General features: G+C 40.7%; 1 protein-coding gene across 2 annotated transcripts in view; it reads right to left on the minus strand.

Moving 5' to 3' along the window:
• The window catches only part of SAMD13 (sterile alpha motif domain containing 13), a 52,905-nt gene that overhangs the window by 18,330 nt on the left and 15,010 nt on the right, over positions 1–19,565 (minus strand). For both annotated transcript variants that reach the window (XM_070786215.1, XM_019957211.2), the window contains one exon: positions 1,612–1,723. In XM_070786215.1, coding sequence (XP_070642316.1) covers positions 1,612–1,723 — 112 coding nt within the window. The remainder of the gene's footprint in view (positions 1–1,611; positions 1,724–19,565) is intronic.

A 19,565-nucleotide genomic window follows, 5' to 3' on the forward strand; every position in this document is an offset into this window, starting at 1 on the left:
CTGACTCGATGGATGTGAGTCTGAGTGAACTCCGGGAGTTGGTGATGGACAGGGAGGCCTGGCGTGCTGCGATTCAAGGGGGTTGTAAAGAGTCGGACACGACTGAGTGACTGATCTGATCTGATGGCTAGACCACAGTTTGTATATTCACTCTATTGATGGACACTTGGGCTTCTGGTTTTGTACTATTAGGAATAAAGCTACTTGAACAGTGTTGTGCAAATCTTTGGTGGACATATGCTTTCATTTCCCTTGGGTAAACACTCTGGAATGAAGCTGCTAGATCATGGGGTAGATATATGAGTGTTTTTTTACACTCCCACTAACGATGTAGGAGAGTGTGGTTGCTCTATATCCTCATGAACATTTGCTATCAGTTTTTCTAATTTTAGCTGTCCTGGTGGGTGTGAAGTGATTTAAGCTGTTATTCTGGCAAATTTTCCAAATTAACAAAAAACACATATGCAGGGATAAAGTTGAAGAAAAAAACTGGCTGAAGGAAATCTAGAGATTAGATTTATTTATGATATTAGAGAAGTGTACTTGTCTATATATGATATTAGATATTTATTAGAAAACAAGATATATATCTCATTAGAAAACATGATATTAGAAAACTGCACTTATCCAAACCTATCTTGAGAGAGAAAGAAATGGCTAAGGGGATGTGCAAGAAGCAGCGAAATGTATTGCTCAGTTTATAATTCTCTCAATTACATTATAAAATTAGAAAAGTGAACTGAATGCTTAGAAGACTGCAGACTTCATTGACAGGGAAATGGGAACTCTGTGTTTTCCTACAGAGCTGGTCTGGTGGTGATCACATGTACCCTGATTTGCTTCCTCATGGTCAAAGCCCTTTGAGAACCATCCCTTGCAGTGCTGGCCCAGCCTGGAAAATGGAACCAGGAATCACCCAGACAATTGGGAGGGATCCCCTGCTCTTCTCTCCATCTCTCCAGTACCAACACTGGATCTGAGTGAGGGAATTCACATTTGGGGGGCATCAAAGTTGGGCCAGCACCTACCCTAGGCACCGTGCCTTCACCCTTTAACTCTCAAAATACCACCCTAGGCACTGACAGCCTGGTATTACAGATGTGAAAACATGACTCAGAGAGTCATAACAACTTGCCTGGGATCACAAAGAATTATAAGAAGCAGGATTGAAATCCAAACCCTGTGTTCTTTCCATTCGACTTTGCTCAGCACCCAGCAAGCAAATTGGAGGAGGCTTAATTAACAGCTCAGGTGGTGCAGAGGCCAGCAGCAGACAGAAGTGTGTCTCTCTGCCAGATTCACCCCTCATTTTCCTCTTTTTTCTGTGTTCTGCTTTCTGAGATGCAGATGGAGATGAGACTTGGACCTCCTCTCTATAGCTGCGCCCATGTCTCTGTCTCAGAGCTTGGGTTTTCCTCTTGCAGGAGGGAATCATTAGCTTGTCACTTCCATACTTCCCTTCCCCACCCTCTCAGTTTCCCGGGGGCTGGGGTGACCTGGAGCATCACTGATCCCTCACTGCTCTCTATGCCTTTCCTTCTCAGTCCCTTCTGCTTGTTGTGGGGAAGGGAGGCAATCATGTTCATTGTGTATTTCTCTAGATTGAGTTACCTGTTCCTGAAATGCACTAGCTTGCTCCTCAAATCCTGCCATTCGGAAGTAATTGACAACATCCATTACGGCCCAGTCTGCAGGATCCGGTGGCCTCCCGTTCTCCATGGAACTGCAAAATAAAATACCAATCAGGATGGCTATCAGGGCAGAGCATGCTCACGACCGTGTGTGGCCAGGTCCCCACTCGGTCTCCCGGGGGCAGGCCTGGGTCAGCTCACTGCAACCAGGGGCCCAGACCCCATGGTACATGCTTCAGGACCAGAATCATTCTTGTGTTTCTTGGGTTCAGAAGATCATTGCTCTCACTGGCCCAGTCACTGCTTTTTCTATAAACCTTTAATATAAAGTATTCCCTCATGTATTGTTTTTTAATTTAGAGATATTCGGAGTGGTCCAGTGACTTCTGGCAGCCCAGAATATCATATTCACACTCCTGAACTAAGAATACCAGACCTTCTACAATAAGGCCCCAGCACATCACCACTTTCCCCACCCCCATCCCCATCTAGAGCTAAAGCCATTCCCCAACAGCCATGTCCTTCACGTGCTGTTCCAGCCACTGAGGGCCCCCTCAGCTGTCTCTGAAAAAATCCTATCCTTCCTACTGGATCAAATGCCACAGTCCCTGTGAGGCATTTTCTGCTCCACCTGAAAGTGTATTAGTTATAACCGCCTCTGAGTTCCAGACCTCCATTCTAACTCCTATCAGAGCACTTTCCACATTGTATTATACTCTGCTATTAGACAGTCTCTAGACTTTCTACTAAAGTGGGAGATGTGGGCTGAAGATGTACATTTGGGTCTGGACCAGTTCTCACTTTATAATTCCTTGCATCAACCAAGTTGTTAGGAAGTCACTCAATGTTCAGGCAACTAGATATTGATCAAGCATTTGTTTGAGAGGGTATCTGGGTAACCTCACTGGATTTGGAGAGGAGAGGAGGAAAGGTGGAATAGAGAAAGAGTGGACCTGCAGTTACTGTGTCTCTGCTTATTTCCGTGTTTCAAGAGTACTTGTTTGGATTTCTCTACGCCTTGTCCACGGTGATTCTTCTAGAGTATACATCCTATCACATTGTCCCCTGCTTCCAAACTTTCAAAGGCTTCCCATTGCCCTTTGGATAAATTCCAAATAGCTTCACCTGGCTTAGGAGGTCCTTCAGGACCAAGCCCTCTCCTAGTCCTCCAACTGGGAATACATTTGGTGAGTAAAACAGAACAGTCCTTACTTTGTGAGCACACAGCACAGGGGGAGTAGACACTGACTCACAATCATACAACCAAATGCATAGCCATGCAATGCAGCTAAGGATGGGTACTCTGTCCTATGGCAGTGGGAGGGCCTATGAGAAGCTTTCTTGTGGAAGTTTCTTTTCAGGTAAGGTCTAGAGAGCAGCCAGAAAGTTAATCATATGAAGAAGTCAGGTAAAGATGATTTCAGGCTCTCTGACAGGAATACATACAGAGAGCCATGTTGGTCTTGGATGTCGCATTGAGGATTCTGAAAGCAATGGGATTTGTTAAATGGTCTGAAGTAATGGGCGTGACCTGATCTGACTCACATTTCTGGAAAAAAGAGTATTGGAGAGGAGCCAGAGAAGACAGGACCAAGTAAGAGCTCATGGTGACTGAGACTATTGTAGAAAAGGAGAGAAACATATGGATTTAAAAAGTATTTAACCAACAGAATCAGCAACAGCTAGTGGTGGACTAGTGCATGCATAGATTCAAGGGATTAGATCTGATAGACAGAGTGCCTCAAGAACTACGGACAGAGGTTCATAACACTGTACAGGAAGTAGTGATCAAAACCATCCCCAAGAAAAAGAAATGCAGAGAGGCACAATGGTTGTCTGAGGAGGCCTTACAAATAGCTGAGAAAAGAAGAGAAGCAAAAAGCAAGGGAGGAAGGGAAAGATATACACAATGAATGCAGAGTTCCAGAGAAAGGCAAGGAGAGATAAGAAGGCCTTCTTCAATTAACAATGCAAAGAAACAGAGGAAAATAATTGAATGGGAAAGACTAGAGATTTCTTCAAGAAAATTAGAAATAGCAAGGGAACATTTCATGCAAAGATGGGCACAATAAAGGACAGAAACGGTATGGACCTAACAGAAGCAGAAGAGATTAAGAAGAAGTGGCAAGAATACACAGAAGAACTACACAAAAAAGAATTTTTCATGACCTAGATAGCCACAATGGTGTGATTACTCACCTAGAGCCAGACATCCTGTAGTGCAAAGTCAAGTGGGCTTTAGGAAGCATCACTATGAACAAAGTTAGAAGAGGTGATGGAATTCCAGCTGTGCTATTTCAAATCCTAAAAGGTGATGCTGTTAAGGTACTACACTCAAAATCCCAGCAAATTTGGAAAACTCAGCAGTGGCCACAGGAATGGAAAAGGTCAGTTTACATTCCAATACCAAAGAAAGGCAAGGCAAAGAATGTTCAAACTACTGCACGATTGCACTCATTTCACATGCTAGCAAGGGCATGCTCAAAATCCTCCAAGGTAGGCTTCAACAGTACATGAGCCAAGAACTTCCAGATGTCCAAGCTGGATTTAGAAAAGGCAGAGGAACCAGAGATCAAATTGCCAACATCCGTTGGATCATAGAAAAAGCAAGAGAGTTCTAGAAAACATCTACTTTTCCTTCACTGACTATGTTAAAGCCTTTGACTGTGTGTATCACAACAAACTGGAAAACCCTTAAAGAGATGGGAATACCAGACTACCTTACCTGTCTCCTGTGAAACCTGTATGCAGGTCAAGAAGAAATAGCTGGAACTGGATATGGAACAATCAACTGGTTCCAAATTGGGAAAGGAGTACATCAAGGCTGTATATTGTCACCCTGCTTATTTAACTTATATGCAGAGTACATCACGTGAAATCCTGGGCTGGATGAAGCACAAGCTGGAATCAAGATTGCTGGGAGAACTATTAATAACCTCAGATATGTAGATGATATAACTGTTATGGCAGAAAGCGAAGAGGAACTAAAGAACCTCTAGATGAAGGTAAAAGAGGAGAGTGAAAAAGCTGGCTTAAAATTCAACATTCAAAAAACTAAGATCATGGTATCTGGTCCTGTTACTTCATGGCAAAAGATGGGCAAATGATGGAAACAGTGACAAACTTTATTTTCATGGGCTCCAAAATTTCTGCAGATGGTGACTACAGCCATGAAATTAAAAGATGCTCGCTCTTTGGAAGAAAAACTATGACAAACCTAGAAAACATGTTAAAAAGCAGACATATTACTTTGCCTACAAAGGTGTGTCTAGTCAAGGCTATGGTTTTTCCAGTAGTCAAATATGGATGTGAGTGTTGGACCATAAAGAAGGCCGAGAGCTGAAGAATTGATGCCTTCAAACTGTGGTGTTGGAGAAGCCTCTTGAGAGTCCCTTGGACAGCAAGCAGATCCAACCAGTCCATCCTATAGGAGATCAGTCCTGGGTGTTCACTGGAAGGACTGATGTTGAAGCTGAAGTTCCAATACTTTGACCACCTGGTCTGAAAAGCTGACTCACTGGAAAAGACCCCGTTGCTGGGAAAGAGAGAAGGCAGGAGGAGAAGGGGATGACAGAGGACAAGATCGTTGGATGCATCATCGACTCAACGGACATGAGTTGGGCAGACTCCGGGAGATGGTGAAGCACAGGGAAGCCTGGCATCCTGCAGTCCATGAGATCGCAAAGAGTCAGACACGACTGAGCAAGTGAACAACAAAGTACCTGCATGCTCAGTTGCTTCAGTCGTGTCCAACTCTTTGCAACCATGTGAATAGTAGCCTGCCGGGCTCCTGTGTCCATGGGATTCTCCAGGCAAGAATACTGGAGTGAGTTGCCATGCCCTCCTCCAGGGGATCTTCCCAACCTAAGGACTGAAGCCATGTCTGCTATGTCTACCTGCATTGGCAGGCGAGTTCTTTACCAGGAGCACTACCTGAGGAGCCCAGTGGTGGACTAGACATGAGAACTAAGGAGATGAAAGTGTCCTGTAACTGGCTGGATGGTGGTAACTTCACTTAGACCACACCCCCAGGTTTAGCTGGACACACTGAGTGTGGGGTACCATCTACATCCAAGTTGAGATTTAATGCGGAATATGGGTCTGGAGCTCAAAGCAGACAAGTGGGCTAGAGGTACACAGTGGGGAGTCAGAGTGTTCAGATGGCATTTGAAACCTTGGGAGGGGACAAGGAGAGAACTGAGTCCAAGAACTAAGCTTGGAAACATTCAACATTCAGTGCAAATTGAAAAGATTCATGTTACTTTCAATAGAAATAAAATTGCCCAGAGTCTGTGCATTTCTGAAAGTCTTCAAATATCTAGAAGTCAAGGGCTGAGCTGTACCTCTGCCTCACCCTCAGAATAATGTCTTGCTCATAGTAGAAACTTAAAATATTTGATTAAAAAAATCTAGATACATGGTGTAGATGATCTTATTTGCAAAACAGAAATAGAGACACGTGTATAAAACAAAGGTGTGGACACCAAGGCTGTAAGTGGGGCGTGGGATGATTTGGGAGATAAAGACTGACATGTATACACTACTGATATTATGTATAAAGTAGATAACTAATGGGAACCTACTGTGTAGCTCATCAAATGCTACTTAGTGCTCTGTGGTGATCTAAATGGGAAGGGAATCCAAAAAAGGGGATACATGTATATGTATGGCTGTTTCACTTTGCTGTACAGTAGAAATTAATACATTGTAAAGCAATTATACTCCAGTAAAAAGTAATTAAAACAAGAATAACAACAACAAAATTCTCTCCTAAAGAAAAAGGAGTCACTAGTCAATGGCTCCTGCTACTGCTGCTAAGTCGTTTCAGTCGTGGCCGACTCCGTGTGACCCCATAGATGGCAGCCCACCAGGCTCCCCCGTCCCTGGGATTCTCCAGGCAAGAACACTGGAGTGGGTTGCCATTTCCTTCTCCCATGCATGAAAGTGAAAAGTGAAAGTGAAGTCACTCAATCGTGTCCGACTCTTAGCGACCCCATGGACTGAAGCCCACCAGGCTCCTCTGTCCATGGGATTTGCCTGGCAAGACTGCTGGAGTGGGGAGCCATTGCCTTCTCCATAATCAATGGCACGTGTAATCAATTACTTATTAACACAACACTTAATTTAAAAACAGAGTCAATGCTTACTAATTAGAGGTACGGTCCCTTTTGGGCATAGAGATCGTAAATCTGTCAGTACTGCCCTTGTGTGCACACACTCATGTACTTGCTCACTCACACATGCCACATGTCCCTCACCTCACCCTGATTCCCCACCCCCACCCCCACAACGCTTTCCTACCATTTAGGCAAAACACATGGGGAAAAACTATTTTTCATCCTAACATTCTTAACATGTTAGGGTGTTAACATGTATTTTCAAATTAAAGCTGCTGCTGCTGCTGCTGAGTCGCTTCAGTCGTGTCTGACTCTGTGAGACCCCATAGACGGCAGCCCAACAGGCGCCGCCATCCCTGGGATTCTCCAGGCAAGAACACTGGAGTGGGTTGCCATTTCCCTCTCCAATGCGTGAAAGAGAAAAGTGAAAGTGAAGTCGCTCAGTCGTGTCCGACTCTTAGCGACCCCATGGACTGCAGCCTACCAGGCTCCTCCATCCATGGGATTTTCCAGGCAAGAGTACTAGAGTGGGGTATTATCATGCTGGGATTTTCCATCATCCTATCAGCATAAGCAGTCATGAGCTGACATTGAGGACTCTTTTCTAGGTACCATTTACCTTCCCTCTCTTGCTTAAGATAGGCTTGAAAAAATGTTTGGAAAGGAGTTCATTGTTCTAAAACATTTTTTAGGCTTTTTAATCAGCTCACTTCTAGCAGTAAGCACAGTGACCCATCCAATACACTCTTAAGTGCCCCCAGAAAACATCTGAATTCACCATCCCTGTGGCTATCTTCAATTAGCTGCCTTTATTCATTAAGAAGAGCTATCAAATTGTGATAACAAAATATCAGTTCAGTTCTGTCACTGAGTCGTGTCCCATTCTTTGCGACCCCATGGACTACAGCACGACAGACTTCCTTGTCCATCACCAACTCCCGGAGCCTACTCAAACTTATGTCCATCGCTTTGGTGATGCCATTCAACTATCTAATCCTCTGGCATCCCCTTCTCCTCCTGCCCTCAATCTTTTGCAGCATCAGGGTCTTTTCCAATGAGTCAGTTCTTCACATCAGGTGGCCAAAGTACTAGAGTTTCAGCTTCAGCATCAGTCCTTCCAAAGAATATTCAGGGTTGATTTCCTTTAAGACTGACTGGTGCATCTCCTTGAAGTCCAAGGGAGTCTCAAGAATCTTCTCCAACACCACAGTTCAAAAGCATCAATCCTTCGGAGCTCAGCTTTCTTTATGGTCCAATTCTCATAACTATACATGACTACTGGAAAAACCACAGCTTTGACTAGATGGACCTTTGTTGGTAAAGTAATGTCTCTGCTATTTAATATGCTGTCTAGGTTGGTCATAGTTTTTCTTCCAAGAAGTAAATGTCTTTTAATTTCATGGCTGCAGTCACCATCTGCAGTGATTTTGGAGCCCAAGAAAATAGTCAGTTACTGTTTCCATTGTTTCCCCATCTATTTGGCATGAAGTGTTGGGGCCAGATGTCATGATCTTAGTTTTCTGAATGTTGAGCTTTAAGTTTTTCACTCTCCTCTTTCACTTTCATCAAGAGGCCCTTTAGTTCTTCTTCACTTTCTGCCAGAAGGGTGGTATCATCTGCATATCTGAGGTTATTGATATTTCTCCCAGCAATCTTGATTCCAGCTTGTGCTTCATCCAGCCCAGCATTTCACATGATGTACTCTGCATATAAGTTAAATAAGCAGGGTGACAATATACAACCTTGAAGTACTCCTTTCCCAATTTGGAACCAGTCTGCTGTTCTATGTCCCATTCTAACTGTTGCTTCTTGACCTGCATACAGATTTCTCAATAGGCAGGTCAGGTGGTATGATATTCCCATTTCTTAAAGAATTATCCACAGTTTTTTGTGATCCACACAATCAAAGGCTTTGGCATAGTCAATAAAAGCAGAAGTAGATGGTTTTCTGGAACTCTCTTGCTTTTGCGATGATCCAATAGATGTTGCCAATTTGATCTCTGGTTCCTCGCCTTTTCTAAGTCTAGCTTGAATATCTGCAAGTTCACGGTTCACTGGCTGTTGAAGCCTGGCTTGGAGATTTTTGAGCATTACTTTCCTAGTGTGTGAGATGAGTTCAATTGTGAGGTAGTTTGAGCGTTCCTTGGCATTGCCTTTCTTTGGGATTGGAATGAAAACTGACCTTTTCCAGTCCTGTGGCTACTGCTGAGTTTTCCAGATTTGCTGGCATATTGAGTGCAGCACTTTCACAGAATCATCTTTTAGGATTTGAAAGAGCTCAACTGGAATTCCATCACCTCCACTAGTTTTGTTTGTAGTGACGCTTCCTAAGGCCCACTTGACTTCACATTCCAGGATGTTGGCTCTAGGTGAGTGATCACACCATCGTAGTTATCTGGGTCATGAAGACTTTGTTTTGCATAGTTCTTCTGTGTATTCTTGCCACCTCTTCTTAATATCTTCTGCTTCTGTTAGGTCCATACCATTTTTGTCATTTAGTGTGCTCACCTTTGCATGAAATATTCCCTTAGTGTCTCTAATTTTCTTGAAGAGATCTCTAGTCTTTCCCATTCTATTGTTTTCCTCTATTTCTTTGCATTGATCACTGAGGAAGGCTTTCTTCTCTCTCCTTGCTATTCTTTGGAACTCCGTGTTCAAATGGGTATATCTTTCCTTTTCTCCTTTGCCTTTACCTTCTCTTCTTTTCTCAGCTGTTTGTAAGGCCTCCGCAGACAACCATTTTGCCTTTTTGCATTTCTTTTTCTTAGGGATGGTCTTGATCACTGCCTCCTGCACAATGTCATGAACCTCCGTCCATAGTTCTTCAGATATAATGCCTTGAATCTATTTCTCACTGCCACTGAATAATCGTAAGGGATTTGATTTAGGTCATATCTGAATGGTCTAGTGGTTTTCCCTACTTTCTTCAATTTAAGTCTAAATTTGTCACTAAGGAGTTCATGATCAGAGCCACAGTCAGTTCCTGGTCTTGTTTTTGCTGACTGTACAGAGCTTCTACATCTATACATACAAATATTATATATATATATACATATTATATATTTATATATATATAATATATATACATACAAAGTATGCTACATTGTAATTTTAGGATGGGAGCCTTTCCTGATTCTTATTCTGCTGGGATATGACATCATCACTTCCTCAGTTCTGAAATATTCTTGAGTACTAGCATCATAGCAGAGAACAAAGGCTTTGCAAAAGTGCTGGCAGCCTACCATGAAGAGCAAGAGTAATGAGGAAAGTCTCCTACTTAGGGCGAGGGGATCCTTACAAAAGAATCTAGGGGAACGTCTGATCCACTTAAGTTACAGCTGATTAGCTCAAAAGACAAAGTAACATAAAAATCACAATGTTAGACCACACACATCTTGAAAGGAGAAACTGTCTCCATCTCTGCATCTCTCCAGCACCCAGCACTGGTTGGACTGGAATATACAGTTGATACACAGCAAAGATCTGTTACATTAATGGACTAACATCCAGAGGATACTTACAGTCTACAATAGGCTTTTCACTTATAACCTATTGTCAGTCTTCTAGCTCCTAGTAAACTGGCTACTGTGACCTGATTTTCAGGAAACTAAGGCTCAGAAAGGTTAAGAACTCACTGCATATCACATAGTATATAAAACCAGGATTGAATTCCATACCTGTTTGTCTCCATATCAATTCTTTTTCCAGCCCATACTTACTGATACAATAAATGTTTACTAAAAGCCTACTGTCTTCTCAGTGCTGTGCTTAGAGACAGGTTATGAGGATAGGCACGCATATCCTTCACGGAACCGGCACTCTGGTGAGGGGAAGCAGACATGTAAACAGCGTACTCTAAGTGTTAGAACTGGGGGAATGAACTGGTGCTTCTGAGGATGCATGCACCGGAGGGCCTGGAGAATGCTGCTTGACTAGGATACTTGAAAATTTTTAATGCAATTCTGGAAGGCATCACTTGCTTCAAACACACACTCAGGTCCTCCCTGAGAGGAGAATTGTCTGCAGAATTGTCCAGTGGTTTCAGCAACAGTATTAAGAAGAAACCTAGAGGTGGTCCAAGGCCCATGATGGTGGGGGTTCAGGAGGCCAGAGTGCCAAGGCCAGAAAAAATGATGAGAACATTTCAGAGGATGGATTTAAGCGTCACCTTTCCCCACTGGGAAAGCCATATGTTTCCTCAAGGACTGTTATTTGTGGCCAAACTCAGATGCTCTGTTCCCTTTTAAATGGGCCATTCTCTTCAAATCTTTTCTTATAACAAACATGTCCATGTCAAACTCCAGGAGGAATTTAAATGGTGCTGTTTGAAACAGCTCCCAGATGGTGGTTCCCTTTGTGGCTGCTAATTTTGCTAATGAAATGAGATGGCAGATATAACAGTTCCATTATCATTTGGTATTTATTATTATTGTCACAGCAAAATATTTCCTAGAATACAATGTAAATATAAAGATGATAAATTCATGAATATTTTTCCAGGCATGGAGACTTTGAAAATATATATATGCATTTTTCCCTTATTATAAAAAAGACTAGCAAGAAATGAACAGCAGAATTTGTCTCCAGTCCCATCACTTATTCGAATCAATGTTCCCATTTAACACTGTCTCCTTTCAGTCCCTATGCATATGATTGGGAACATCATGTATGGATAAGAATTATATCATGCATGAATACTTCACACTGGGAACTGATTATCCCTTAATTAAACAATCACCTCACTTTTAGAGAGAGCTAAAGAGACACAACTGTGAGGACAGAAATGCAATAAATAACAAATTTGGCAGATACATGCAGATTATGACCTTATGGTGAATGTTTTCATGTTGGCACATGATAATTTGAAGTGCTAGCAGCAGAAGTGCCCATTCCCCTTTAATTTTATTCGTGGAAACAGGTGAAAAATATTCGAAACTCTTTCTTGGAATTTAGTGTGTATATTTTACGATAGTTATGCTTTTATAGATTCTGAAGGTTGATAAGACCAGAAGGAAACTCTGGATAAATACAGCCCATATGGGATTTCAAAACCCTGTTATACCTATTAATTGCATTTCAACTTTAAAGTTCAGAGCGAAACTTACTTTCTATTAGTTAATATATTACGGTGACATTTATTTATCATGCTACTCCTTTTATAAAGCTATTTCTCAATGTTACTTGCGTTTCCACTCAGAAATACACTTGAACTTTGTACTATTTTGATCTTGATAACTTACTTTTCAAATTATATTAACCTACTCTTTGGTCATATCTTAAAACAGCCTTTGGCTAAAAGCAATATAAATTTGATCACAATAAATCAACACTGATCTCTTGGCCTATGGACATAGCTAAGGATGAAGCAACCAAATGAGCTTTCAGTTTATCTCCATTTTTTTTTTCTCCCTCTCCCTTCATCCTAACAAGTAGGTATCTGGCTTAAAGACAGCCAGACAAAGAGACAGGATGATTTAAAGTTTCCTGACAGGACATTTTTCATTTTTTAATATCCAGCTACATAAGAGTTGACTGCATTTCACTGCCACATACCCAAGCAACAAAAGTACTGAAAGAGCAAATAGCTCTTCTGTATATTTGGCACTCAGGGATTTAATTCAAACATAACTTTCCAGGCTTCTTTCCCATTCCAAGTTTGTACTGAAATCCAACCAGTCAACATCCTGGACCTTCCCATATCCACAGCTTTGGTTATGCTACTCAAAACCCTGTTTGTTCAGCTTTTAAGGGTTAGAACTCTACTTACTTAAAATAGATACTGGTTAAACATCTCCTTTCTAATAAACTCAATCAATCTTTTATTCCCATCATCAATTAAGTTTCACTTGCTCACGATGAGTCTGGCACTTAAGGCTTGGGAACTTGCAGTCTAGTGAAAAGGAAAATCTCAAGTCAGCTGCATGATGAAGAACGGTTTTAACATGTTCCCTGCCTTATTACAAAGAACAGTTAAGGAAGAAGAGGAATGGAGGGAGGGAGGGAGGGCAGTGTGAGTCAGGCTGTGTTAGGTGTGTGGAGCCCTGAATCCAGAGCAACACCAGGATCAGGTCCCAGGAACAGGGAGGTCAGTCTTCCTGCATCATTTCTTTCCTAAGAGACATCTTCCCTCAGGCTCATGCGTTTCCTCTGAAATCACAGGGCACTCTGTCCTTGGCATTCCTCTGCTAGGAATGTCTCCCAAACACCCCACTTCATTTTTCTGAAAACAAATCTGCCTTTTCCCCCACCTGTTCTCAACTTCCTAGTACAAATAAAGACCTCTGACCTGGAGGAAATAAAGACATTCCTCTCAAGAGGATTCCATGCATTTTTGTATTTTATTTGCTATCAGATACAATTCACACCCACATTCACACTACACATAAACATAGGAATGTTTCATACTCCCGTAATAATATTAAAGACAACTGCATACAGACGGCCTGCAGAGCTCCCCATCCCTGCTCTGAGCCAGGCACAGTGGTCACTATTCCAAAGGACTGACTGTGGCTTTAATGCTTTAACAAACTCGGTTTTCCTTTGTAGGAATATCAGTAGCACACCAGAATCTATGTAGAAAACAGCAACCCTTCAAGCTACTAATGTATAGAAGATATATAATGCATGTTTGTGAATTCTGCTGACTTTGATAGGAACTCCTTGTTGTTATCACATTTAAAATATGATGATATGATTAGCTGACTCTAAGTTTTGCTCATCTTACTCTTTTGAAATGTATACTTCCTTAAGGTAGCTATTTACAATGCACAAATGGTAAATTGAACAGATTCAATCCTTAACCCAAGTTGTCATTTATTTAAGGGAATAACCAAACATAACCAAACTTTTATCATAAGAAAATATGTTAAGACTGAATTGTGTCCACCTGACCCCCAAAATTCCTATGCTGAAGTCCTAACCCTCAGTGTGGGCAGGGGCTTTTCGGAGATAGAGCAATTAAGGTTAAATGTGGTCATGAGGGTGGGCTAACAGAAGCAGAAGAAATTAAGAAGAGGTGGCAAGAATACACAGAAGAACTGTACAAAAAAGATCTTTATGACCAAGATAATTATGATGGTATGATCACTCACCTAGAGCCAGACATCCTATAATGTGAAGTCAAGTGGGCCTTAGAAAGCATCACTATGAACAAAGCTAGTGGAGGTGATGGAATTCCAGTTGAGCTCTTTCAAATCCTGAAAGATGATGCTGTGAAAGTGCTGCACTCAATGTGCCAGCACATTTGGAAAACTCAGCAGTGGCCACAGGACTGGAAAAGGTCAGTTTTCATTCCAATCCCAAAGAAAGGCAATGCCAAAGAATGCTCAAACTACTGCACAATTGCATTCATCTCACACACTAGTAAAGTAATGCTCAAAATTCTCCAATCCAGGCTTCAGCAATACGTGAACCGTGAAATTCCTGAAGTTCAAGCTGGTTTTAGAAAAGGCAGAGGAAGCAAAGCTCAAATTGCCAACATCCGCTGGATCATCAAAAAAGCAAGAGAGTTCCAGAAAAACATCTATTTCTGCTTTATTGACTATGCCAAAGCCTTTGACTGTGTGGATCACAAGAAACTGTGGAAAATTCTGAAAGAGATGGGAAAACCAGAACACCTGACCTGCCTCTTGAGAAACCTATATGCAGGTAAGGAAGCAACAGTTAGAACTGGACATGGAACAACAGACTGGTTCCAAATAGGAAAAGGAGTACGTCAAGGCTGTATATTGTCACCCTGCTTATTTAACTTATATGCAGAGTACATCATGAGAAACGCTGGGCTGGAAGAAGCATAAGCTGGAATCAAGATTGCTGGGAGAAATATCAATAACCTCAGATATGCAGATGACACCACCCTTATGGCAGAAAGTGAAGAGGAACTGAAAAGCCTCTTGATGAAAGTGAAAGAGGAGAGTGAAAAAGTTGGCTTAAAGCTCAACATTCAGAAAACGAAGATCATGGCATCTGGTCCCATCACTTCATGGGAAATAGATGGGGAAACAGTGGAAACAGTGTCAGAGTTTATTTTTTTGGGCTCCAAAATCACTGCAGATGGTGACTGCAGCCATGAAATTAAAAGACGCTTACTCCTCGGAAGAAAAGTTATGATCAACCTAGATAGCATATTGAAAAGCAGAGACATTACTTTGCCAACAAAGGTCCGTCTAGTCAAGGCTATGGTTTTTCCAGTGGTCATGTATGGATGTGAGAGTTGGACTGTGAAGAAAGCTGAGCACTGAAGAATTGATGCTTTTGAACTGTGGTGTTGGAGAAGACTCTTGAGAGTCCCTTGGGCTGCAAGGAGATCCAACCAGTCCATTCTGAAGGAGATCAGCCCTGGGTGTTCTTTGGAAGGAATGATGCTAAAGCTGAAACTCCAGTACTTTGGCCACCTCATGCGAAGAGTTGACTCATTGGAAGAGACTCTGATGCTGGGAGGGATTGGGGCAGAAGGAAAAGGGGACGGCAGAGGATGAGATGGCTGGATGGCATCACCGACTTGATGGACATGAGTCTGAGTGAACTCCGGGAGTTGGTGATGGACAGGGAGGCCTGCCATGCTCTGATTCATGCGGTCACAAAGAATCAGACACGACTGAGTGACTGAACTGAACTGAAGAAAAATAAAACTACCAATTACAAGTATCACTATCAACTACCATATATTCTCTGATTCAAGAATCCATACATATAGCACTCTGACTTATCCTACCAAATATATCCACAGAAGGGTTACGACATCAGATTCTGATTAGAAAGGTCATGTTGCATGTCTGAATTAGTGGCTCACTTTCCCCCTCTCCTCTCCACTCCCCCCTTCTCCTTTCTGTTTCTCTTTTCTTCTTCCTTCTTGTTTCCTCCTTCTCTCTCTCCCTCCCTCCCTTTTTTCCTTTCTTTCTAACAAACTATCTGTTAAGAAGTATTTGATATTTAGCCACTTAAATGTCTTGGGAGCTTTATTTTATTCTCCCATGTGTTTAGTAGAGTGGAATCTTACATTGAGATCACTCTCTGTTCCAGACTGCTATTCCCTGGAAAGAACAGTGTGCCGGGAACCCTCACTCAAGCAGGTAGACTCAAGCAGTATGGTTGTGGAGTCTGGTTGCAGCAAGCTGGTTGCAATCTCCGCCTTGCTTTTAAAAAACACACATCTAAGGACTGCTGATTATTTACTTGACAACACAAAAGGACAGGAATACGAGTAAATGAACAAAAGCTGAAGCCAGTGATCAGATGCACAATTACTTCTAACAGCTTCCTCTTCCTCCTTCCCTAAGGAACCTTGCAGGACTTCCAGGCAAATAAATAAATATCCTGTGAAGTTATTTATTTAACCCTAGATGTGACTGATTCCCTTAGAATTAGATGCCTGACTGATATGTGGGTTGCTATACACATAAACATTGCTGGATTTTTTTTAAATGAGGTAAGTAATGGTAGCTATTGTTATTTTTGTTATATGAAAGGTCTCTTTAATAATTCTACAATGAAGTCAGAGTTTTGAAATTTGGCATGTTAGTCACTCAGTTGTGTCTACCTCTTTGCAACCACATGGACTGTAGCCACCTGAATTCTGATGTCTGTGGAATTCTTCAGGCAAGAATACTGGAGTGGGTTGCCATGCCCTTCTCCATGGGATCTTCCCAAGCCAGGGATCGAACCCAGGTCTCATGTATTGTAGACAGATTCTTTACCATATGAGCCACCAGGGAAGCCCTACCTAAAAATTCTAGCAATACCAATAGAAATTCTAGTAATACCAATAATAATTTCTAACGTTATCCTAATATCTTACTTCTATCATTCACTTCCTAATCTTGAATTCACATTAAGAATGACAACTTCTTTAAATTTAATAATTAGCTTAATATTTAATAGTTAACAGTCCTCAGAGAGGGCTATTTCAAAAGTTAGTATTAATGCACATATGGCCAATTAATTAATGACAAATGAGCCAAGAATATACAAAGGGGAAAAGATAGTCTCTTCAATAAATGGTGCTGGAAAAACAAGAGGATGATGTGCAAAAGAATGAAACTGGAACACTACCTTATACCACATAGAAAAATTAATTCAAAGTGGGTCAAAGATTTGAATGTAAGGCCTGAAACCATAAAGCCTGTAGAAGAAAACATAAGTGGTAAGCTCTTTGACATCAGTCTTCGCGATGATTTTTTTTTTTTTTTTGGATCTGACTCCAAAAACAGAGGCAATAAAAGCAAAAATAAACAAGTGGGACTATATTAGACTAAAAATCTTCTGCAGAGCAAACAGAACCAACAAAGTGCGAAGGCAACCTACTGAACAGGAGAAAATACTTGCAAATCCAAAATACATAAAGAATACATATAACTCCACAGTAAAAATAAATATTAATAAACAATCAAATTTAAAAACGGGCAGAGGATTTGAATAGACATTTTTTCCAAAGAAGATACGCAGATGGCCAACAGGTATATGAAAAGATGTACTGAACCATTAATTATCAGGGAAATGCAAACCAAAACAATAAGGAAGTATCTTATGCCCTTTAGAAAGGCATAAGAAAAAAACAAGAGATAACAAATGCTGGCAAAGATGTGGAAAGGGAACCCTTATGCATTATTGGTAGAATTGTAGTATGGAAAATAGTAGGTAGGTTCCTGAAAAAAATTAAAAACAGAACTACCATACAATTCAGCAATTTTGCTTCTGGGCATCTAACTAAAAGAAAGAAAAACACTAAATCCAAAAGATATAGCTCCCTCACATTCATTACATCACTATTTACAATAGCCTAGACATGAAAGCCATCTGAGTGTCCATCACCGGAAAATAAAGAAAATGTGGTGTGTGTGTGTGTGTGTATGTGTATGTATATATATATATATATATAGAATATAATAGTATTCAGCCATAAAAAGGAAGTCTTGTCATTTTTGACAATATAAATTGAATGTGAGGGCATTTTAAATGCCCTCTGCAAGTCAAATAAGTCAGCCAAAGACAAATACATAATCTCACTTATATGTGGAATCTAAAAATAAAATATTCAAAAAAAGTAAATCCAAAACCAAAGATACAGAGAACAGATTGGTGGTTGCCAGAGGTGAGGGGAGGGGTTGCAGAGCACTAAATGGGTGAAAGTGGTCAAAATGTACAAACTTCCAGTTATAAAATAAGTAATTCATGGGGATGTAACATTCAGCATGGTGACTATAACTAATAATACTGTACTGTATATTCAAAAGTTGTTAAAGACAGTAGATCTTAAAAATTCTTATCAGAAGAAAAAACTTTAACTGTGTATGTGATTCATGTTAACTACAGTCATCGTGGTGAACATTTGAATTATCGTGGTGAATAATGAATTATTATGTGGTATATTTGAAACTGATACATTATATGAAAATTATATCTCAATGTTTAAAAGCTAGTATTTCAATATTAAAGTGAGTTGAAAACTTTCCAATATTCATTACTAAGAAAAGTATCACTTTACTAATTATAAAAGAAATGTTAGTTACAAAATTTAGTCTTTGCTTCATAATAAAACAACCAACTGAACACAAAGGCAGAAGAAGACGGTGAGATACATGAGCAAGAAAAGGCATGATTTTAATAAGAAATAGCTTCTTTTGAAGGTTGCTAAGCTTTGTTGCTGTGAGCATTCTATTGCAGTAGAGCTTCTCCACCGTGGGGTGAGGGGTTGGTGGTGGTGGGGAGATAAACCACTTGAAAAGCTGCTAACTTACTAAAAGCATCTATTGTGTGTGGGAATATTAGTTCCTCCTCCCTCCTAGAAGAAAAGGAAAAAAGGGATAAAAGACCAACTGATGAAAAATGGAGTAATAAGACTAAATGAATGGGGAAAAATATTCACATGTATACTTGTAAGTTGTATAGATACGCACATACATGTGAAACACCTAGAATTTTTTATAATTTATTGAAAATTCTACATGATTAAACATAGATCAATAGCAAGAGTGTCATGTACCAAAGTTTTGATTAATTCAAAATCTGTGATTCTGAAATCCATAAAAAAGAGAACATTATGATCCCATTTGTTCAATAAAAGTTTATGTCTCCATATTCATTGGGCTTCCCTGGTGGCTCAGACAGTAAAGAATCTGCCTGCAATGCAAAAGACCTGAGTTTGATCCCTGGGTCAGGAGGATCCCCTGGAGAAGCGAATGGCTACCCACTCCAGTATTCTTGGAGTGGTATCCTGGAGAGTCCTTGGCGGGCTTGGAGCTTGGCGGGCTGCAGTCCATAGGGTCACAAAGCGTCGGATATGACAGAGTGACTAAGCACAGCACACATATATATGGATACAGAGAGCTCTATATAGAAACTGTCTAGAAGAACATACCCCAAACTATTAAGATGGCTCCCTCTTAATTATTTAATTATTTTAAAACTTAATAATCACCATGAATCCATCATGCAAAATAGAAGCTATAATATTTTTTTAAAAAACTATAATCTTGACAATGCTTATATCCATCCCACCCCTGCATCCCTGACCTGAGGGAATCATCCTCCCCAACCCCATATTCATTTAACCTTTCTCCCCATGCATGTGTGCAAGAGCTTGTTTTGGCTATAACCTGTGCAATATTGTAGCCTCTAAACACAGGTGGCTGTTGAGCATTAAAAATCCAACTAAGAAATTGGGTTTTTCATTTTAACTAGTTTAAATTTAAAAACCCGAATTAAAGTAAATTGTGTTTCTGATCAACACAACTTTATTGTTTTGGTGTGATAACATTTCCCTTTAACCATTGCAGTGCCTAGAAACTACTTTGAAGTTCAATCAGATGCAGCTCTCTTT

Source organism: Bos indicus, chromosome 3, assembly GCF_029378745.1.
Source record: "Bos indicus isolate NIAB-ARS_2022 breed Sahiwal x Tharparkar chromosome 3, NIAB-ARS_B.indTharparkar_mat_pri_1.0, whole genome shotgun sequence".
NCBI classification, from domain to species: Eukaryota; Metazoa; Chordata; class Mammalia; order Artiodactyla; family Bovidae; genus Bos; species Bos indicus.